The 24,128-nt window shown below is 41.0% G+C and overlaps 2 protein-coding genes across 3 annotated transcripts; one reads left to right on the forward strand and one right to left on the reverse strand.

Moving 5' to 3' along the window:
* Window positions 1–950: 950 nt before the first annotated feature.
* Window positions 951–7,686, forward strand: LOC139462100 (lipopolysaccharide-induced tumor necrosis factor-alpha factor homolog). The gene is made up of 4 exons (XM_071243600.1): window positions 951–1,113; window positions 5,447–5,551; window positions 6,394–6,634; window positions 7,341–7,686. Exons 2-4 carry the CDS (start codon window positions 5,494–5,496, stop codon window positions 7,450–7,452), a joined length of 411 nt encoding a protein of 136 aa, XP_071099701.1. The 5' UTR covers window positions 951–1,113; window positions 5,447–5,493; the 3' UTR covers window positions 7,453–7,686.
* An 8,804-nt stretch (window positions 7,687–16,490) lies between these two features.
* On the reverse strand, window positions 16,491–23,494 carry LOC139462101 (lipopolysaccharide-induced tumor necrosis factor-alpha factor homolog). 2 transcript variants are annotated; one of them, XM_071243602.1, is made up of 5 exons: window positions 23,413–23,459; window positions 20,547–20,602; window positions 19,939–20,425; window positions 18,566–18,734; window positions 16,491–18,060 (listed from the first exon to the last, which is right to left on the reverse strand). In XM_071243602.1, exons 3-5 carry the CDS (start codon window positions 20,414–20,416, stop codon window positions 17,949–17,951), a joined length of 759 nt encoding a protein of 252 aa, XP_071099703.1. In that variant the 5' UTR covers window positions 20,417–20,425; window positions 20,547–20,602; window positions 23,413–23,459; the 3' UTR covers window positions 16,491–17,948. The 2 variants fall into 2 exon arrangements, with proteins under 2 accessions (XP_071099703.1, XP_071099702.1); XM_071243601.1 differs by lacking the exon at window positions 20,547–20,602 and having other exon boundaries at window positions 23,413–23,494.
* Window positions 23,495–24,128: the final 634 nt, after the last annotated feature.

The raw sequence follows: 24,128 nt of genomic DNA on the forward strand, positions 1-24,128 counted from the left end.
TTTGGTATGACGCGACCGGGAATCGAACCCAGGAATCGAATCGCTCTCCGGGCGGACGCTCTACGACTAGACCACGGAGGCGGTCCTGGAAGGCGTCAAGGATACCACGGTGCTATACTGTAGCGTATGTGCGAGCATGTGTGTTTTCATGTACATTCAAACACCGTTGTGTCGAACTTACGGTTGTCTCGAAGTAAAAGTTTGGTTCCTGCCTATTCCTTCTTTACTCATATGCTTTCGATTGTGTCGAACCTCGGATTATCCGAAGTATTTACGCAAGTCCCTTCAACTTCGGCGGTATCTGATTGTATATTTGTATGAGTGATGTACTTGTGTGTTTTTTTACTGAATATTATATTCTCCAATATCCCATGAGGGCGGGGAGGGTTCTGTAAAATGTTTTGATACTTGGTACGATGTGCCGGAGGTGTGATCTTAATAAACTCCCACACTCCCACACACATTTGTCTGAAGAACCAACGAAGGGACGGTAGTACACAGGTGACTTAATGGCAATTTGAGATGATAATGTATGTGTAAATTTTAGCCCATTTCCAAACTGACATTTCGAAAATACCCTTACATCTTTATATTAATGTACAGAACGGTTCTCTACGATAGTGTCGTTGGAATATTGTCGTTAAATACCATCTCGTTCCTTTGTTGAAGTAGATGTCTCTATTTCAAAAGAAATTGTTGCAGAGTCTATGTCCAGAAGGTACGCATGTGCAGTGAGTGAGTGGGTGGGTTGCCCTAAGGTGCCTTTCATATTTGTTAAATATGAGGATCCCTTGGTTTCTTCGAGAGGATTCCACACCACATTTCTGAAAATAATTCAAATGTTTGCTTTTTTTAAATCAAAAATATTCCGTTCTGAAATTGCTGATTTACTTGCCTGTGAGGTCAGCGTGTTTATCATACACGTTCAGGGCCCGGTGAATGTGTTCCCTGACATGTTATCTCGACTGTACCTTGTACAATGAGGAACGTGAATATAACATCCGTGTTGCTACTTACCTGTGACTAGACACCTAACACACCTACACTGTACTCAGCCGGGCTACATTCGTCAGGGGACATTACTGGTCAGACTGGTAACAGGTGGCATACAAGGTGAAGTACTACCCCTTCATTTTGTGTCAATTGCGTTCAGTCTCCTTTGTTCGTGTGATCTTTCGTAAAGTAACATTGTCCTTGTTTGAACAGTATACACGCATCCATATCCGTTTTTGAGGGAATGACTAGATTAAAGATGAATTGTAGGAACGATTGCGTGGGATGTCGCTTGCAATCAGTAAATTGATAATTATTTTCCATGTGTCAAACTCTTGCAAACCGTTGATTTTAATCGTGTAATACAGCCGCCAACGTCGGCGATTGCGAAACAGGATACACGGATTGCGAAACCCATACCTTATGCTCCATGATAAGGATACGTGCATTATCTTCATTTAGACTCAATGTTATTACTTGAAACATCTTTAGTGTAGTCAGTAGTATTGATCAGTCCTTCTCTTAGAAGTAGTTTCATCAAAATTAGCAAAATTAGTTTCATCAAAAACAGCAAACGTTTCACGAGATTGTCCTGCCAAGACAAATATGTTTACAGACCGCCATCGTATGACGAAAGTACTGCCGTAAGGGGTCAGATAACAAATATACTCTTTCTTATCCATGCAAATTGTGTGAGTAGCGGATGCTACCGTTAGAGCAGGACATGCTTACCCTTTTTCTCGACACCTGGTGTCGTCACTGACTTTAAGTGATCCCTATATATACCTTTCACCAATGTTACGCTAATGAAATCGATACAGTTTATTCTCAAGTGTTGACGCTCTACATTTCCCTGTCTCTTTGTCCTTTTATCATTTCATCACAGTAATATCACTCGGTCAACCAATTTCTCCAGTACTTCATCCTAAACATGAGGTACTCCTGTACATGTCCTCCTGTACTTCTGTCACCCCATCTCTGTAGTGTGACCCTGTACATGTCCTCCTGTACTTCTGTCATCCCATCTCTGTAGTGTGACCCTGTACATGTCATCCTGTACTTCTGTCATCCCATCTCTGTAGTGTGTCCCTGTACATGTCATCCTATACTTCTGTCATCCCATCTCTGTAGTGTGCCCCTGTACTTCTGTCATCCTGTCCTTCTGTCACCCCATCTCTGTAGTGTGCCCCTGTACATGTCATCCTGTACTTCTGTCATCCCATCTCTGTAGTGTGACCCTGTACATGTCATCCTGTACTTCTGCCATCCCATCTCTGTAGTGTGCCCCTGTACATGTCATCCTGTACTTCTGTCATCCCATCTCTGTAGTGTGACCCTGTACATGTCATCCTGTACTTCTGTCATCCCATCTCTGTAGTGTGCCCCTGTACATGTCATCCTATACTTCTGTCATCCCATCTCTGTAGTGTGTCCCTGTACTTGTCATCCTGTACTTCTGTCATCCCATCTCTGTAGTGTGCCCCTGTACATGTCATCCTGTACTTCTGTCACCCCATCTCTGTAGTGTGACCCTGTACATGTCATCCTGTACTTCTGTCATCCCATCTCTGTAGTGTGCCCCTGTACATGTCATCCTGTACTTCTGTCACCCCATCTCAGTAGTGTGCCCCTGTACATGTCATCCTGTACTTCTGTCATCCCATCTCTGTAGTGTGCCCCTGTACTTGTCATCCTGTACTTCTGTCATCCCATCTCTGTAGTGTGCCCCTGTACATGTCATCCTGTACTTCTGTCACCCCATCTCTGTACTGTGACCCTGTAAATGTCATCCTATACTTCTGTCACCCCATCTCTGTAGTGTGCCCCTGTACATGTCCTCCTGTACTTCTGTCATCCCATCTCTGTAGTGTGACCCTGTACTTCTGTTACCCCATCTCTGTAGTGTGACCCTGTACTTCTGTCATCCTATACTTCTGTCATCCCATCTCTGTACTGTGCCCCTGTACATGTCATCCTGTACTTCTGTCATCCCATCTCTGTAGTGTGCCCCTGTACTGCTGTCATCCCATCTCTGTAGTATGACCCTGTACATGTCATCCTATACTTCTGTCACCCCATCTCTGTAGTGTGCCCCTGTACATGTCCTCCTGTACTTCTGTCATCCCATCTCTGTAGTGTGACCCTGTACTTCTGTCACCCCATCTCTGTAGTGTGACCCTGTACTTCTGTCATCCTATACTTCTGTCACCCCATCTCTGTACTGTGACCCTGTATATGTCATCCTACACTTCTGTCACCCCATCTCTGTAGTGTGACCCTGTACTTCTGTCATCCTGTACTTCTGTCATCCCATCTCTGTAGTGTGACCCTGTATATGTCATCCTGTACTTCTGTCACCCCATCTCTGTACTGTGACCCTGTACTTCTGTCATCCTGTACTTCTGTCATCCCATCTCTGTACTGTGACCCTGTATATGTCATCCTGTACTTCTGTCACCCCATCTCTGTACTGTGACCCTGTACTTCTGTCATCCTGTACTTCTGTCATTCCATCTCTGTACTGTGACCCTGTACTTCTGTCATCCTGTACTTCTGTCATTCCATCTCTGTACTGTGACCCTGTACTTGTCATCCTGTACTTCTGCCATCCCATCTCTGTAGTGTGACCTTGTACATGTCATCCTGTACTTCTGTCATTCCATCTCTGTACTGTGACCCTGTACTTGTCATCCTGTACTTCTGCCATCCCATCTCTGTAGTGTGACCTTGTACTTGTCATCCTGTACTTCTGCCATCCCATCTCTGTAGTGTGACCTTGTACATGTCATCCTGTACTTCTGCCATCCCATCTCTGCACTGTGACCCTGTACTTGTCATCCTGTACTTCTGTCACCCCATATCTGTACTGTGACCCTGTACTTGTCATCCTGTACTTCTGCCATCCCATCTCTGTACTGTGACCCTGTACATGTCATCCTGTACTTCTGTCACCCAATAACTGTCTAAAATAAACCCGACACGATAACACATGGAGCAACATAGCAGGGTATCTATCTACCTTAATGCTAAGGAAGGGTTTCTGCTCTCGGTTGCTGTAACACCGTCGTCGTAGAAACCAATGACATGTTGGATTGGGAAATGAACCTGTATGTTGCAACATTTATTTAAACCGCCTCCTTTAGCTTACACATAACACTTGAGCATACCAACTCGCTTACTAAGGACATGTCATCCTGTACTTCTGCCATCCCATCTCTGTAGTGTGACCCTGGACATGTCATCCTGTACTTCTGCCATCCCATCTCTGTAGTGTGACCCTGTACATGTCATCCTGTACTTCTGTCACCCCATTTCTGTAGTGTGACCCTGTACTTCTGCCATCCCATCTCTGTAGTGTGACCCTGTACTTCTGCCATCCCATCTCTGTAGTGTGACCCTGTACTTCTGCCATCCCATCTCTGTAGTGTGACCCTGGACATGTCATCCTGTCTTTCTGCCATCCCCTTTCTGTAGTGTGTCCCTGTACATGCCATCCTGTCCTATCATCCTATCTCTGCAGTCTGCCCATATGCATTTCCCCTCTACAATTTTATATACCTATATTGTCCAATAACTGTCTAAAATAAACCCGACACGATAACACATGGAGCAACATAGCAGGGTATCTATCTACCTTAATGCTAAGGAAGGGTTTCTGCTCTCGGTTGCTGTAACACCGTCGTCGTAGAAACCAATGACGTGTTGGATTGGGAAATGAACCTGTATGTTGCAACATTTATTTAAACCGCCTCCTTTAGCTTACACATAACACTTGAGCATACCAACTCGCTTACTAAGACACCATGTACACCAGTAGCGACAAACATTTCTTGTCTTATCAGACTAGATAGCACCTAACCCTATACAATGAACACCATTAATCGATTGGGAACAATGTGAGTTAACAACACAAGGAATTTAAGGGGTACAACGTGAACAATTGACATGATAATTGTATTTAACAAAAGTAAGAATAAACATATTATGTGTACGTCAGGTAATACGTCAGAAACTGTAATGATACGTTGCGCAAAGTGACAGTCGGTCTTAACACGCTATATCACGGCGTTCTGTAAATATCCTGGGCCAGTGTTTTGAAGCAATAATCAATGTCTCTGGTCGCGATGACCCGTAAATCAGACAAGTCACACACCGTAACCACCTGATCCTAATCTCTTACAAGTTTATTGTATTGAGGGCCCTGCTCTGGATTCCCAACGGGCTAATACGCAAATCCGGGTTGCAAGATTGAATCCCAGACACGGTATGTTTACAAGTAGTTCGACGTCGATTTTTTTAAATCTTATCCAGGTGAATGCACAAAGGATACATTAATGCTGAAGGCATGATCATAAATCAGTGTTTGTCAAAATTGACAACGTTTCAAATGTAACCCATTCCATAAAGGCGATGTAACCTAACAAATTATTAAAGTGATGCATTCCAATTTCAGATACTTGTGAGATTGCAAACGGTCCATCAGTTGTCATACCATCAGTCATGTCGACCGAGAAAAGCGCTTTTCCTGACAACCCCCCTCCTCCTTATTCGGAGCCAGGTGAGTGTGGAGGCGTGAGGCAAGGTGCCGTTCTACGGGACAATGTTGTACTGGTTGTTGGATGCCTAACTAGAAAGGGCATGTATTTGTGAAGAGAGCTACGTGTAGTCCCCATGTCAGTTAGGAGACCACTGATAGCGGTTTGTTCAGGTTTGCTGGTGTTATTTACAATTATACCCGGGAAATAAATTTGAAACCGAAAGCCAAAAATGTGAAAACATATTAAGTGTGGACGTCGTTATTAGAAGATTATAAGCCAACGACGTTGTAACGCAGTGACGTCATCAACCAACAGATGGCGCCACTTAGGATGTCCATCAATATACGAAATTCGTTATACGTTTCGTTTTGCCAACAACAATGATTTTCTCGCTGCTCAGCAATTTGAAACATGACCCTGTAAAGTATATGCCTTGTGTTTCAAATCTGATTTAACTACACGTTTTATCAACCAATCTGTATCGGATTCCGGACCAGAATTGTGAACACGGATGGGTATAATAACTTCAAATCAGATGTTCGGACAATTTAGATATTAAGGTAAACATTATACACGAGGAATTAATTCATATTTAAGATGTATTGATATAATATTGCGTATTGCTATCACTGGCAATTCCTTTTAACGAATAATTGTGCACCCACGATACACCTATATCGCAACTGTAATAAAATTCAGTGCGAACGGATCGATTATTTACAGATAGATATTAATTCTTTCATTTCTGAAAAAAATGCTCAATTAATACCTTTTAATATGGTATGATTTATACATTAGAGAAAATGATCATGAATAGATAATGCTGAGTTCGAACCCGGTATGTAATGTTTTGTCTAACTAGGTGCGGCCACGGGGTCTTACCAACAACCACCAATGATGACGTTGCCACAACAACAACAACAACAGCAGCAACAGCAATTCGTCACAGCTGTGACTATGGCACCTTCCGGGACAGTCCTCATGTTCCCACGTGAACCGACATTACTCACGTGTCAGTTCTGTCGGGCGACTGTCACGACGACCGTAGAGATGGTCAACGGGGATGCCACACAGCGAGCTGTTCTTATTCTCTGCCTACTTTTGTAAGAAATAATCCTATCTCTACAGTGAATCTCTCCACACGCCTCCCTGAAGTCCGTCATCCTGTGCGTGCATGCATCTCTCTCTCTCTCTCTCTCTCTCTCTCTCTCACTGTCTCTCTCTCACCCTCTCACTCTCACTGTCTCCTCACTGTCTCTCGCTTTCTCTCTCTCTCTCTCTCTCTCTCTCTATCTATCTATGGGTGGATGGGTATCGGCTAAGTATTCTATTACCCCGTTTCACATTCACATTATTGTGTTTGTGGCTAAATCTTTGATAACTTTATATTCACATTGCACCAGGTCAAACTTCAAGGTGTCACATTCTTATTAACAATATGATACGTGTGAAATGAAACGGGCTTAGCGTTACGACCGACGTCACTCATTTCATTGACATAGACTTTGGGAAGTTAGCGCTGGGGTGGCTTTTTTGACGGAAGCCAGTTCTATGAAATGGTTATTCCATGATGATGTATTTTTAAGGGTGTTATAGCTGTGTGTGTTTCAGCGACTGTTTTCAGCACAGTATCGTATTATGAAAATGCGATAATCGTGGGTTCTTATCTGAGATTCTCTCTTATTAGGACTCTTGGTTAGTCAGCACCTCACCTGTGATAGTTGGTTTCCCCAAAGTGGTGACCGTTTAAGAAATGCATCACTGATCAAGGCAACTCACTCACTCACTCACTCACTCATTATATTTCAGTGGCGTTATCGGAGCATTGATCCCCCTGTGCATGGACTCCACCAAAGATGCTGTTCACAAGTGTCCAAACTGCAACGTCGTCGTCGGCATGAACGCAGGCCAGTTTTGTTAAGACAAGTGCCAACTCAGAAGCAAGTGCAGTTTATGATGGCGGATGATTGCATCCACTTACTTACTTCGCTTTCCGACATATAGGTATTCCGCGCACACGGGCCCGCCATCCCATTTAGTGATGTAGTCGAGAAGGGTAAGGCAACCTGGATGGGCTTTATAGTCGCTTAATTAATTTTAGCGGAAGTTTGGAATTTTGGAATATGCCATGCTAATAAGGTTTGTATGTGTGTGTGTGGGGGGGGGGGGGGGGGGGGGGGGGGGGCTGCTTGCTCTTTATCTTCGTACCCAATGAGGATTGTCGGAAGAACTTGTATCTAGAATTATTATTTTATCAGGAATAATATATTCCAATATCGTGTTATTTTAGTTGAAGCTTCCACCATATTTACTTAAAATTATAAGAACCATAAGCATAGCACTTTGGTACAGATTGTATGCAGGATATTTTTTACGTATGGTACGATTTGGACCAGGCACCGTAGGGACTTCCCACGCTACATGTATTTCGATTGCGAAAACGTTATGTTGAGAATTAATTGTCAAAATGGCTCAAATATGACTTTTAGCAAGTCGTGGTACGGCATTTATGATATGTGTATCCATTCTCTTGCAACTAAAGTTCGTTTCAAGGCGTCAATAGAGGTAATCTGACCTTGGTTGCTGTTAATAACGGTGAGTTGTGCGATCTACCGATCACTTCGCATACGATTTCGCCGAAATTATTGTAAACATTATTATAATTATTGAATGAAATTTTGAATATAATTAAAAAAATATTTTGCAATTTTAGTCCAGATAATCAATGAACACACCCGAACGCTTTGTGGCGTATACGTAGTCGCTATTTGTAACCCACAAAACATATAACTGTGATGAATTACCATAATCATTTGTTTTGTTTTTAAATCAAAATACATTTTTATTGTTTCAATACATATTGATGGAAACGATATAAAATATTGCTCAATGATTTTCTAACGTAAACATGTGTCGTGATTAGCCTGAAATAACAAGATGGTTATATATATATATAAATGACGGGTATTTGTATTAATGAAAGTTTACACGATATATGGCTTTTCAATTGGACGAGAGGTCGGTCACCTGACCGTGAAATTGACGTTCATAAGTGTATGAAAGTTTGAGAAAACATGACAATTATGTTTGTGCAGTGTTTCTGTATATATTGTAAAACGTCAATAAAGTTTACCAAACTTAGTCTTTGTCAGTTTTTCTTCCAGATGCCAATGACGTCAGGCGATGACAAACTGTTCGTTATGGTACTGCGTGAAGGGTCGACAATTTAATAGTTAAGCCTGGGATGTTTTGGGAAAAAAAGATTGGTTTCTGAAAATACTGGAAAAAATATTTGTCCTCAGGTTTTACCAAAAACAATAATAGTTCATCTTCATATTCCGAAAACGAATAAGTTTTGGGTCTAAAACATCCAATTTTTGTATCACCCTGTGATTTATAAAATCTCAGGTCTCAAACAAAAGTCGATAACAAATGCCAAAATATATAAAGCACGCTCTGTAAAAACACATGCTAGATATGATTAGCTCTAAACGTGATAAGGAATAAGTATAAATTCTGAGCGGAACAAACATTTCGCATGTTTTATCTAAACACGTTTATATTACAACATTCAGTTTGTGTTTGTGTAATTGCCACGCTCTTAATAACAGAGGCTACTTGCCCACATACATACCCACCATTGCTACTGCTATTTTAATACAATTTAACTGAACTAACTTCAGTCCTGAACTGTGCATAGGATTGGTAGCCAGCTGAGGAGTTTGGGATATAAGAAGTACTTAATACCGCATGCCAGAGTCAAATTTGAAATGAGAATCGTGGGTCCCCGTTGTGTGATCTGACTGACGTGACATCGTGTCCTCACGGGATGTGTCTATGTTCATGTTTCTATGTCCATGTCGTCGTGAAATAACTGGAATATCGCGAACACGTACGTAAAACAATATTCATCCACCCGCACTGTATGGCCCGTTTTAAAGACATATACAGTTCAATTGTATATAATTCTGTAAGGTTAACATGTACTTATGATAGACTGAGTTTAGAAATTCAACATACAATGCATATATCATTTTATTAAAAGTATTTACGACGCCATGAAATTTGAAAATATTGTTCATTTTATTATCTGTTTGAATCCAGTTGTAATTTTGAGACGGTCCCCTGATATGTGGCGATAAATTGATATATCATAACATACTTAATGTATCTTGTGATGTATGTCAACATACAAATATGAGATTAAATTACGAGAGATCATATGACCCATCGTCAGCACGTTGATATGTATGACATGTGTCAAGTCTTTGCAATTCACATGTGACTATTGAATTAGTAATTAGTAATTTCACACCATTAAGAAAGTATTCCGTAACACAACGATTTGATCATGGAGCGACGTAGGTAAATGTAAACGTGATCAATATCGATACACACACTTCCATTTAGAAAGGCGTCATCGAGGTAAAACTTTCTTAGTAAAGTACACACTCTCGTACTTTTTTGGGTTAAGTCCCGTCCGAGATTCGAACCCACACCGCCAGAGTGAGGCACCTAGGCGCTGCACTAAGTCAGCGATCTAACCCACTCAGCCACCGAGACTTCCACAAAAATGAAAGTCCGACAACTGGTAGTCTAGTGGGTTCGAATGCCTCACGGGACACAACCCAAAGAAAGTACGAGAATCTAGACTTTACTAAGAAAATGTTATCCCAAATATGACATTTGTTACATCGATACATTACATTGAGTATAAGATTAGTTTACGACCAGCTAAAGCCGAAATATACGAATAGTGTGGACTAAGACAATGGGAGTCACAATTCACGTAAGGTGAAATACGCTTTAAATAATGATGTATAGTTTATGTATATTTAAGTGGATTTATCATATTTTGAGTGGCGGGTGCTCCTGTAAGGGCAGGACATGCTTACAGTTTTCGCGAACACATGGTTTCAACATTTATTATAAATGATATAAGTTTCACAACTATTTTGCCTTTTAGGCCCGATTTTTTCTGGTGTTGACGTTGTATATTTACCTCACGTAATTATTGATTCAAAAACCTGTGGGGCGGATAAATGTGTATTCGCAGCAAAACGACAAGCCACCAGTGCCCTGTATTTGCTACAACCACTAAAGTAGTCTCCTTCCGCTTTAAATACACCTTTAATACTTCTATACGACACCGGGACTCATTGTCGGACTGATTAGCCAATCAACATCTTCCAACATGGCTATGCTGATTTCCAAGAAATGTTGGTTATTCAAATATGCAACATGATGCTATGAAATTAAATATATATCTATGGAGGGTTATTTCATAAACTCTTTGTGAAAAAAACTATGTTTTTTTGTAACCATTATTAAGAACTTGTCAAGAATGTAAGTAAATAATCTTGAACTATAAAAAAGAAATTGTTTGTCACGAGTCCTTTTCGGCGCGTTATACGTGAGTTGGCCTTTTGGCCAATGTATAAATACGCGTTCGAAGAAAGCACTGTTCTCAATGCACTCTAGTCGTCATGATAGAATGGGTATACACCTATTGTGTTGTGCATGTGAAATAGTCTCGTTTATCTCCTTAATTCGGACGATTTTGCCAGGAACAGAGTTGTCCATTACACATACCTTGAGTAGATTCCATATTGTCCACGGCCACGATACTGTATTGCACACTATGAATTATTACTTGTTAAATAGTTTCCAAAGTCCACCAAAATCATTTTGGTGAAGCAGAGGGTCACAAGTGGTCATAACGGCCTGTGCATTATGACTAAAACCCCTTCTTGACTAAAAATACTTTATCTGTATACGAGAACGCTGCTTAAAACTTTTGCCTAAGATCGAGCCGACATTGGACAAGTCTCCATGATCGAGTGACACTTTCGAGGTCTAGACGCCATCTGTAGCGCCGTCTGTGAAATTGAGTTCTGTCTCTATGTTGTTATGGAGTTAGTTATTTATAGTGGTTCTGGATCATAAAACATACAGACAACAAATTGGTCTTTAATAGACGTTATTCAGCTTTGCTAGGAGTACTGACTGGTCCGAGTTCATGGCCATTCTGTGAGGTTAAAATGGAGTTAGGTAAAACACTCAAAATATCTATATGTGTGTACCTAATGCTAATAAAAGCGACTTTAATGATGGACAATATCCTTGTAATACTCTTTCGGTGAAACTATTTTTTATTAAAATACGCCTTACTTCTTTCAAATTATTCTCAAACTCTCACAATAAATATATACGTTCGTGAAATATACCCTCGGTCTTCAAATATATTCATGATAAACAATAAATATTTTTCTCCTTACACAAGCCATCAGTTATGATCCCTATCTCAAACATTATGTCAAACTAGGTTCATGCAGAAGACTTTCCTGCAAACCTTGTAGTGTCTGCTTCGCGTCCTTGCAACCATTTATGTAGAATGGTATTACGAGTGAGTGAGTGAGTGAGTTGGGTTTAACGCCGCTTTTAACAGTATTACGAAGCAAAACACGCATCTGAAAACGAAAAATACACCTCAATATACATAGGATTACGCCTCTTTTGATTTTAAGGAAAGGAATGATGTGTTTGTTTCTTCTTTAACGCCGCAATCAGCAATATTCCAGCCCTATGGCGGCGGTTTGTAAATAATTGAGTCTGGACCACTGATTGACATTATGAGCATCGATCCCATTTGAACATTATTTCAGTTGTAGCACAGCGTGTTAGCTTCATAGAATCGGCATACTAGCATCGGTTTTGGTGGCACCCTCTAGAATCCACCTCTTCCCTGACACCTATCATAATCTCAGTTCAACATCGCGGTGCATTGCTGCATTGGTGAATCGTTCCACCAATCGCGTGCCCAATCTTTTGTTTCTAAATTTAGTTTCAATAAGTTTTATCGAATCAGATGACTGATCTCTTCCCTTGACAACATTTAGTTTAATAGAATGGAGATATATTTCAGTGGAAACTCGAGGATGACTATGGTGCTGATAAGAATACCATGAGGATCGTGTACACATGTTGGAAACATGTTTTCTTACCCAAGTAGAATGGGAACGACAGTCATGAAACTTACTTGAGACCATATGTTGTCTTAACTCTTAAGATTTAGACTTAAGGCCAAATTTTGTCTTAAATTTGAGTTAAGACCACATTCATGATGCCGATGCCTGGTCTTGGGCGGAGATGGTGAGCGTGGTGTTGCTGTGCTGGTAGATGATGACAACTGGTGCAGCACCCCTGGGCTAAAAACACAGATGTTAGGGGAGCGGCATCACATGTGATGAAGAATACATTTTGAACATTTCAGCAGCGAGCTGTAAGGTAGCGTAGCCCAGTTTTTAAAGTGTTCGTTCGTCACGCCTAAGGTCCTTGTTTGATTCATAACCAAACTACTTGGTCATATTATGATATGTTTTAATGAGTAAGGGCTTGACATTGTATTAACTTCGTCTCAGAGTCATACGTTCATACAGTTTGGTCCCCACTCTAAGAAGGTTCATGCTCGAGAGAATTCACAAAAAGGGAAAATCAAGTCTTTCCTTGGAATACGCAGGGTGTACGTTCATGTAATCATGTATCTGAGGGTGTCACGTGTGTATGCATGTTATTTATACAGCAATCAATTATTAATCTTAAGACAATATGTACGCCAGACTACGATTGTCAAATATGTAATTTTATTTATAATTGTGTGTTTGTGTTTGTTTGTCAAAGGGGTTCTAGCTGTATCACCATAAATAATCAAAGACCCGTCAGTGGTTGTGAGCATGGCATCGATCCACGCCATCGGAGTACCCTGAAACTTGATTACTCAGGGTTCAGAACCTGACCCCCAATCCACTTTAATACGACTTCTTCGACAAACTCAATCCCCCAACACCCCCTCCTCCCTCACCTCTCCTCCCTCACCCCTCCCTTCTTCCCTCGCCCCCGCCCCCTCACCTAGCTCTAGATGTTGTAATTACTAATGGGTGATACTGAGAGAGTGCATCTGTGTATTTCGTCAATAACCAACTGCTTAACTAATATATTTTATATAATTTCAACTAACCGACACAAACAGCGGTCTTCGGTGGAATTAAACAAAATTGCCTGGGACTGCATATTTGCCCGAGCCTGGTCCACCTTTAAACCAAAGACAAGCAAAGACAGTTTTGTGTCAATGCTGTTCATGTGATTTGCGAGGACGTTATAAATTGTTTAAGATTTCCATTTAGCCTGTAAGAGTTACCTCCCTTGCATCGCATTAATGCTTGTCGTAAGAGGCGACCAAAGGGAACGGAAAGTTCGACCCGCTGACTTGGTTGATGTATGTCATCGTATCCCATTTGCGTAGATCTATGCTCGTGATGTCAATCACTGAATTGTCTGGACCAGACTCGATTATTAACAGACAGCCGCAATACAGCTGTAATATTCTTTAAAGAACAAACAAACAAACAAACAAACAAACAAACCCACATCCTTCTCTGGACCATTCGCCCTATGAAATCGACTATTGCATAAGTTTCTGTTTTCGACGATCTTATGTTGGTTATTACCTAATTGTGATTGTGAAATAAACCATCTATACTATCATACTTATCATCTAGGTTTGGTGGTCTTAATTTAACTAAATGCAGATGCTGCACAGTCATATTACGACACTATATAGTCTTACACTGTCCGTAGGTACACGGACATGGTATACGTAGGTACATGTCTGTTAACAGTGTAATTGACATCACCTGCTATATACCCCGGGCCCGGTCTATGTTGCAATGGGCACTGTCAGGCTTCACTGAACCCACAGCCTCACCGGCTATATACACCTGCGTTGTATGTGAGGACACTGCCGCGGACCAGGTAAAGACGAACGCTGAAACATAGTACAGTCGTCAGTTTCAAATCGATTTCCATCATGAAGTGTTGGTTCTGACGCACAATTCCATTGATATCTAAAAATAGTATATTATTATTATTAATATTTGTTTGTTGTTTAACGCCGCACTCAGCAATATTCCAGCTATATGACGGCCGTCTGTAAAATACCAGACAATCCAGTGATTGACATCATGAGCATCGATCCAGGCAATTGGGATAGATGACATGCATCAACCAAGTCAGCGAGACTCACCACCCGATCCCGTTAGTCGCTTTTTACGGCAAGTATGGGTTGCTGAAGACCTATTCTACCCCGGAATCTTCACGGGTCCTAAAAATAGTGTAGGAGTAACACTTACCTTTACTTGTCAATATCATGTACATTTCTACCAATATGATGTTTATTTCCCACTACCAGCTACACGTGTATCTGCACGATCCCTAGTCTATTCCAGAGTAGGACTGTTGTTGCACTGGTATGTGGCTTCCGGATATTTATGAAATGAGACAAGAGCAGGGGATGCTTTGCAACGGATTTATATTTGCCTGGAGTCATGTATCAGTAAGCTGTGACACATGTGTAGACAAACCATCAGTTAGGCTTACCGTGTGGTCATTGGTTACTCGTTGCCCTGCAGGTGGCGGGGAGACTGCCGTGGGAAATGTCATCTCTATCATTGGTTGCTTTGTTATTTTACGCCGCACTCTGAAATATTCCAGCTATATGACTGGACCAGACAATCCAGTGATTGATGTCATGAGCAACGATCCACGCAATTGGGATAGATGACATGCTTCAACCAAGTCAGCGAGCCTGACCACCCATCCCGTTAGTCGCCTCTTACGACAAATATAGTCGCCTTTTACGGCAAGCATGGGTTGCTGAACTGTCATTGGTCTTATACACTTATATACACTTATATATACTTATTTGAACTAAACTGTGGTATGTTTATATCTGAATGTATATTTTAAATCAATAGTTTTACCTCGTATTGGTACTTTAGCACGTTGCTAGTACTGTGGTGTTATTATGGTAAAGGTGTGTTTCATGGGCCTTATAGGCCGAAGGTATCTCTGTGAAAATATGTTTAATTCCAGTGTAGCGTATGCCGTGTGACACATTGATAGAATGCTATCTTATCTTAACAGTCACAAGCTAATTTGCATATCACGTGAGGGACTTTCTCTGGTTGTAACCGAACACACTTACTTTGAAACTAGAATTAATCCTTTCGGTGTGTTTTACATATTGTTTTGTACTATTATAAAGAAATGCTAAAACTGTGACAATGAGGTGCATGACAATACACCTTCACTCATCAGAGTGAAGGTGTCGCTATAACTCCCCGTAGGGTTTCCATGACAATACGTGAAACCGTACAACCAATGGCGACTAATGACAATACGCAAATGGAAATAGTTTTCATATTTAAGGATATTTTCTCAGTGAAGTAACCAATTCCATGACAAAATTTTTCGAAAAGTGCAGAGTTTTCAAAAATGAAAAACATATTTGTTGAATGGGATTTGTTATCTGTACAAATCGTCACACCAGGCAAACAGAGGTCAAAGGTAAAACAACGTCTCGTTGGCAGATAGTGAAAACATGTTCAACATGAACACCCGACTCAAACACGGTATACTGACTCCGAACCGACAAGTCCTTGTTTTAGCCCCTTAATGCCGAGCGCCAGGCAGGGCAACAACAAGTATCATTGTTTAACGTCCTTTGGTATCACGCGCCCGGGGATCGAACCACCGACCTTCCTCTTTCCACTCAATCAGGTGGTCACTATGGTGTGACCTGACTGACTGACGCGGTCCTCGTGAGCTGGCACTTGCTCGATTGAGTTTGTTTATTTACATATTTACATGGCGATGTTAAATAGCTGGAATATAGCGGACAGTGACGTAAAACAACATTAACTCACTCACAGTGTATGACCTGTTTTACAGACAGAAAATGTTCAAACTTAGCTTCTTATGTACCAGTAGTTAACAGATAAAGCGCGAAAACTACAGGATATATATCTAGATAGAGTGACGGTTTCGTTTGAAAATGTGTAAATGATGACAAAAACATACATATTGATTATTGTTTATTGCAAATGAAATTTACAAGCGTCTTAATAAATAACACAAGTTTAGTTTCTTTTTAAACATACGTACAGTGTCACTGAAATCAGTATGGTATGTCCAGACACGACACAGGCAAACAACGAACCATCTGGAGCTATATAACTGTCTGTTGTTTTACATAGCATTGAAATAATTACCTTGCACTTTTCACTGTGGCTCTTTTACTTAGGGAGTAACGGTATTGACTGAGTGACTGAACCATGTCATATCTTTATACTGTGTAGTTTCTGTAATGACTACGGTGAACGATGTTTTGTAGCTCAAACCCAATATTCTATCAGTATCATCCATCGACTCCATCCAACCACCCACCACCCATCATCCACCCATCATTCATTCATCCATCCATCCATCCCATCCATCCATCATTCATTCATTCATTCATTCTCAGTAAAACATAAGTGTAGCGTTGCGGTCATCTAAAACAATTAAACAAGGTAATAAGGTTGGACGCATTTAAAGAATACATCATTCATCATGGAATTTGTTACTTTGGCTACGGTAGGTCTTCCAGGAGGTGGCGTATGAAAAACCAAATAGTGACGGTAAGATTTCCAGGTTTTATCTCAGACAGTTCCGGCTCATGTGACACCCTGTCAACATACAGTGACACCTGTGCCGCCCCCTCCCCCGCCCCGCCACCAGCCTTCCTACAGGCAGTGACGCTCTATATCTCATGTCTATTTAAGGCGTATGTTTGTATGACATATGCTCATAGCTAGGTATTCTTGACGTCGTCTCAAATATAAAACAGATGTACCGAGATTGCTAAATACATCATATTATTTACATTATAGTGTCTTAAAAATGACCTCATCCGCCCTCAGAGGGTTGAAACAATAATTACGTGGGGTAAATTTGTTTAACGCGACACTCACCAATGTTCAGAGTATGTGGTAGTGGTGTAGAAATGTTCGATCCTGGCCAATCCAGTGAGTGATAGCATGAGCATCGCTCTGCACAATCGGAACTGTTGTATGCAATCGACCAAGTCACCCAGCCTGACCACCCGATTCATTTTGTCACGTCTGACGACAAACATCGTTGTTGGGACCTATCCTACCCTAATATCCCAAATGGCTTACATATAGTAAAATGCAAAATATATGTATATACACAAAGCCTACAGAAGCGACACTAATGAATAAAAAACATCATTGTGACACTCTTCCGGTGAAAGTATTTTCCTCTCTATCAGATACATCCTACTTGTTAAAAACATACACAGGCCTCTCGCAAGCAATATATGGACAGATGAAGAAGCCATGTGACCTGAAATAGGTTCATGATGCACAAGTCTGAGGTCAATCTTTAGGTTCCCTGGAGACTGTTCAAGCATGACACCAAGACACTGTTCAGATTATTGTGTAACATGGCAAATATGTTTTGTCTCATTTACCAAACCAGCAGTGACGGTCCCTTTCTCGAGTATTATCTCAAACTATTTCAACCTATTTGAGAAAACTTTCCAACGAGCTGCCTGCAATTGGGACACGAGTGCTTTGCGTCCTTCAAGTCGCTTATACAGAACGGTATTAAGCAGCAAAACAGCGCGCACCTGAAAACAAAAAAATGCATATCATTATACGCATGTTTAAGACCGTTTGGACTTTAAACAAAATTATGAGTAAGTTGGTCATCTCTTTCGAAAGGCATGGGTAGGTGAAGATCAGTTCCAACACAGATCCTCTCGGGTCAAGAATAAGTGATTAAATGTATATTAAATCAATCGATGGCCAACGAAATATTATTCTCTTAATCAGCCGCTTCAATCAGAAGTAGTTATAGTGATTGAAACCTGTTAATGACCAATCACAAAAGAGTATTTTCCAAATCCATGGTGGAATTTATGTGTAAGTTTAACGCCGCTGTGATTTGTTTGGATACGATGACATGCATCAACCAGGTCAGCAAACCTGACCACCCGATCCCGTTACGACGCCTCGTACAACAAGCATAGTTGTCTCTTACGCAAGTACAAGCATGGGTTGCTGAAGGCCTATTCCAACCTGAGATCTGAGCTTTCAGTGAGGAATATGTACACTTGTACACTGTTATCTTACCCAAATATACACATGAAGAAACACGCTATCCACTGCAGAGTACTGGTCTCGTCGTCGACGGAGGTGGTGACGGTGGCGTTGCAGTGCTGGCAGATGATGAGGGCGGGAGTCCTCCTGTACCTGATGGTGTTGCCGAGCACGGCGCCCCCGGGCTGATTGATGACCACAGCTGTTTGGGACAGTAGTCGCATGAGATGAAGAATACTTCTTGAACATTTAAACCGTTTAAACTACCTGACTACCCTCACCCTCTCTCTCTCTCTCACTGTTTCTCTCTCCCTCACTCTCTCACTCACTCTATCACCCTCTTTCTCACTGTCTCTCTCTCACTGTCTCTCTCACTGTCTCTCACACTGTCTCTCTCACTGTCTCTCTCTCACTGTCTCTCTCACACTGTCACTCTCACGCTCTCTCTCTCACTCTCTCCCTCACTCACTCTCTCACCCTCTCACGCTGTCTCTTTCTCACTCTCTCTCTCACTGTCTCTCGCGCCCTCTCTCTCTCGCTCTCTCTCTCTCTCTCTCTCTCTCTCTCTCTCTCTCCCTCTGTCTTTCTCTCTCTCTCGCCAATCATTTAATTGCTAGATTGATTCACATTATGGAATTTTGAATTTCAGACATAGAGATTGGTGTTTGATGGAATTCAACCAAATTGTCTGGGTCTGCTTATTTGCCTGAGCGTTGTCCCCAAGGGCTGGGTAAGACAGTGTATTTGTATCCCACGGTTCTGTTCGTGTGATTTCGTGAAGCGGTAATAAATTTAACATTAGCATAAAGACGGTAAGAGTTAGTTTCGTTTGAATCCCATGGAATTTAAAAGTGTCACCGTCCTAAGAAAACTGAAAAATTGCTTTTGAGTCTATTCGAGATATGTATGTGGTTTGATTTGGTGATTCATCCCAAAAGTTTGCTTATTCATGACCTAAAGTATTTGACATCATGAATTTTATGAAAGTGTTTACAGTAAGACCTTCACAGGTTTACGTTACAATTTTGATGTCATCTGTGTGTGAATAAAGGTTTATGTTCCCTGTGAAGCCATATTGCCAGAGTACATTGTGAACATCAACTTTAGTAGAGTATCATTCATGATCATTAAGTAACGTTAATTTCTTATCATTAATACACGCAACTCAGAGCTGCGCAGTTATTTAATAAATATCCCCTCAAAGATATGGATGACTGAATATGGTTCATTCCAGCATCACGACACCATCTATCCATTAGTAAAGTTCAAAATGTGTACTCTTAAACCGAACCGAACCGAACCCGGGTCTTCTACGTGACGAGCTAACGAACCACCCACAAATCCCATCGCATCTTTAGAGTTGTATAAATGGGGGAAGCTTGTCCATTGAACTATCAAATACTCACTTGTACTTGCCGCTGATCCCGCTGGGTACCCTCCTGTGGCATGGGGTGGGAGGTTTCCATGGGCGTATCCTTGGGGCTGGCCCGGGGCAGGTTGTAGGTAGGGTGGTTGTCCCGGGGGTGGTTGGGGGTACTGCGGTTGCCCCATGGGTGGTTGTGTGTAAGGTGGTTGTCCTGGGGATGTATGCGAGTAGGCAGGCGGTTGTCCAGGAGGCGGTTGTGTGTAAGGTGGTTGTCCTGGGGGTAATTGCGGGTAGGCAGGTGGTTGTCCCGAGGGTGCATATGTGTAGGCAGGGGCTTCACCTAAGGGTGGGAGTGGCTGTGGATAGGGCGGCTGTTCCGAGGGGGGTTGTTGAGGGTAGGCAGGTTGATGTTGGTAGGATGTCTGACCCAGGGTAGGATCCTGGGGACGGGGTGCAGATGCAAGCGACATATCCCCGGGGGGTGCGTCGTCAGGGACGCGGTACTTCTCCTCGCTCATCGTTTAAAGCTGAAAGAAATTGAAATAATATAGTTCATGTGTAAGTAATATACCGTATCTGGGGGCAGCTAGCCCTAAGTATCCGTTGTACAAAGCGATCAGAGTGCTAAGGTGATCGTAAATCTCATACCTTAACATAGAGTTGCGACAGTCGTAGCACTGAGGTTAGTTTTGTACAATGACACCCTGGAAGTACAAGAAGTATTATATACGTGCTTTGCAGAAAAATGTCATGGTGCAAACCGTTGGCTCTTTCAGCAATATAAGCATATATTTGTACAAGCACACCCACAACCACACACACACACACACACACACACACACTCCCACATCCACACCCACACCCACACCCATACCCACAACTACAACCACAACCACAACCACCTCCACACACACACACACACACACACACATTATATGTATATATGTTTTGTTTCTCCCTGCAGTGTTTTATTGTACGATAAACAACTCCCACTCGTTGATTCTTTCTTAAACATATTTAAAAAAAGAGACCTGATAGGTCAGTCACTATTGTAATCTCTACACATCTTAAACATTGTGGCTCAAACAAGGAATGTTTGACCAGGATTATTTTACTGAACATTTGACAAATAGAAGAATCTTTATTATTCACAGCCATGACAAATATGCCAGTCACGCATTTCCATGTGAGATGTTTGTTATGAAGACGTGCCATTTGCCGGGAAGCTGTGAATTATCAGGACATAATTTGAATATCTTGAATGTGCTCGAATATTACCTTTAGGTGCGCAAAAAAGTGCGATCAGAATAACTTTTCATCATAAGATTATCGATATGTAGTTATTCGTTTGTTGTTGTTTTTTGTTGTTTAATGCCATACTTAGCATTATGTCAACTATAAGATAGCACATTTATATAGATGAGAATATGTGATGTGAGTGATTTTGACGACAAAATGAATGAATCAATGTAATGTGTGACCCAAACTGATATTTAAGGTAATGATGTGTGATAATTGTGCCGATGTTGATTATACTGTTAATAATTACATACAATTGTGATTTCAATGACTTGGTTGCCGTACAATTAAGAACTTGTCCCTTTACCAGTGTATACTTGGAGGTATTAAGGGTGTTAAACTGTTGGTTTAAGTTGATAAAAACGACAAAAAGTATTTGGAAGTAAGACTATGATATTTTGCTTAAGTTGTGTAATAACGACATTGGGTGGGTGAGCGTAACATATGACATTGTTATTTCAAATTTTCGATATGTATTATGTGTGATTGCGTAAATAAAATTACTTCTTTTTTTAAAAATGACACCATGACCCTACAATTAGTTGTTGATCACTGGGTTGTCTGGTCCAGATTCGATTATTTACAGTCAGCCGCCATATAGCTGGAATATTGTGCAGCACTAAAAACAAACAATCAAACACAAGTAGCATCTAATTTATCTTGTAAAGCAATGATAAACATACCTTTGGATATGAAATGTATGTAGGTGTACTGCATCCTAAGGATATGAGATATGGTACCATGTTGGGATTATCATGCCACAAACATAAAATTGAAGCGGGAAGATACGAACATATTTGTAAGGAGATGAGATATTGTGAATTTTGTAATAAAAATAATGTTTACAAAATTGAGGACAAAAATCATTATATTCTGAGTGGCCCAAAATATTTTTCATTGCGGCAAACACACATCTAAAAACTATCGGCAAAAACCTGTTTTAATTTGTTTAATTGATATCTCTGCTTCTCAACAAAGTGTCACAAAGTTATGAAAAATAAATATGGATTAAACAGTGATTCTCTGTTCAAGTCTCAAATACAATGCAAATACGAAGATATGTTATTAGTCATACTCATATTATGATGATGATGATGATGATGATGATGATGATGATGATGATTATTATTATTATTATTATTATTATTATTATTATTATTATTATTATTATTATAATAATAATAAGCATATTGGCGAGGGGCATATAGCCAAAGTCCAATTTATGAAATAAATAATCTGATCATTGACATAACGGTCATCAATCCTACAACCGTATCAAGCAAGCAGCCGCGTTAATAACTTCCTTTAAATATAGCACATGTAATAATGTCAATATCAAACAAAAAATCAATTTGATATTGCTATGATATCACCCATGAGTTCAACCGAAATACCTGTCTCCTAGACAAACAATTACACTAGCTAGGAACTCAATTATTGTAAATAAACAGGTTTTAATTTAATTCAGTTTTAGGTGGTTTTTTTTATCAAATTCTGGTTGTGAACTACAGCAGCTGTACTTGCCTATTTATATCATCTCTAGGTGTTGAGACCTTTAAGGAAACTAACGGCAGATATTCCAGCCACAACGTTGTACTGTTGTCTGTCAGTGCACGTGTACTGGTTGACCCCGACACGGAGTACGCGTTTGTTGCTGTTTGTGTTAAATGTGACTGAACCATCTGCTATTTACGTCCAGGTCCTGGCTTTGTTGAAATGGGTAACGGTTCGTGTCAAAGTATATAGTACAGACACAGCCTTAGTTGCTAGATACACCTGCGTTAGATGTGTGGGCACTGTCATGTTATATGCATAACACCAACGCTGAAACTGTCTGCAGATCAATACACTCATCAGTTTCAAATCGATTTCCATCATGAAGTGATGTCGCGATTAACGTGATAGCTGAAACAACATCGCATAGGAGATAGAATAACCTTTACTTGTCAATACCATGTACATTTCTACCACTATGGCGTTTATTTCCTATATCCAGCGCTAAGCGTGTATCCTGTATGCTCGAACCCATGTGTATTCCAGAATGGGACTGTTGGATATTTGTGCGCTGAAAGTCCTCACACCATAATGTGGCTTCCGGATATCTATAAAATGAATCGCTGGTAGCTGCATGCTAAAGTACTATTTCATTACTTTACCTGGGGGCAGCTATCGGTAAGCTGTGAAATACATGACCAAACAATACTATATCTCTTACCTGGGTATCAGAGTCGGCTCGCTCCTGGAGACAAAAACTCAGGTAGCCAGGTCAATAGACCGTGGAGGCAGGTCACGCGTTAAGATATGCCAGCGTGCCGTGTGCAAACATGCCAGGGAGAATAATATGCTGGTTTCACCTGCTGAACATTTGACGCGTATTAGCTGTTGCTTGAAGTACCGCTATATTACAGACGGACGGACAGACAGACAGACAGACAGAATGAATGAATGAATGAATAAATGAATGAATGAATGAACGAACGAACGAACGAACGAACGAACGAACGAATGAATGAATGAATGAATCTGGAATGCAATCACTGGTTTGTCTGATCCATACTATTATTTTCAGGTCGCCGTTATATAACTAGAATATTGCTGACTTACAGAAAGTTTGATTATATTACAAGTAAGAGCTCGTGGATCTTTACGTAGGACCCAAAGGTTGTGGATGTCCTTAAACTGTGTCACTGGTTTTACTCTGGAAGCCCATTGTCGGTTCTTCATGATGCCGTTTGTAATACAAGCGCCAGTTAGGTTAGGAGGAACTGTACACTTGTCACACATCGACAGGACACATGTAAAGACTTGATGATATTTATTGGCAACACTCGAAACGAGCCGCGAAACCCAAGCGAGCCTCCCAAGACAGGCGAGCTACCAAGGGGAGCTAACCCTGTTTACATTAAAGCATGCCAAGCAAACCTGCGTTGG

The sequence above is a fragment of the Haliotis cracherodii genome, unplaced genomic scaffold (assembly GCF_022045235.1).
Source record: "Haliotis cracherodii isolate W230 unplaced genomic scaffold, xgHalCrac1.p SCAF_15, whole genome shotgun sequence".
NCBI classification, from domain to species: Eukaryota; Metazoa; Mollusca; class Gastropoda; order Lepetellida; family Haliotidae; genus Haliotis; species Haliotis cracherodii.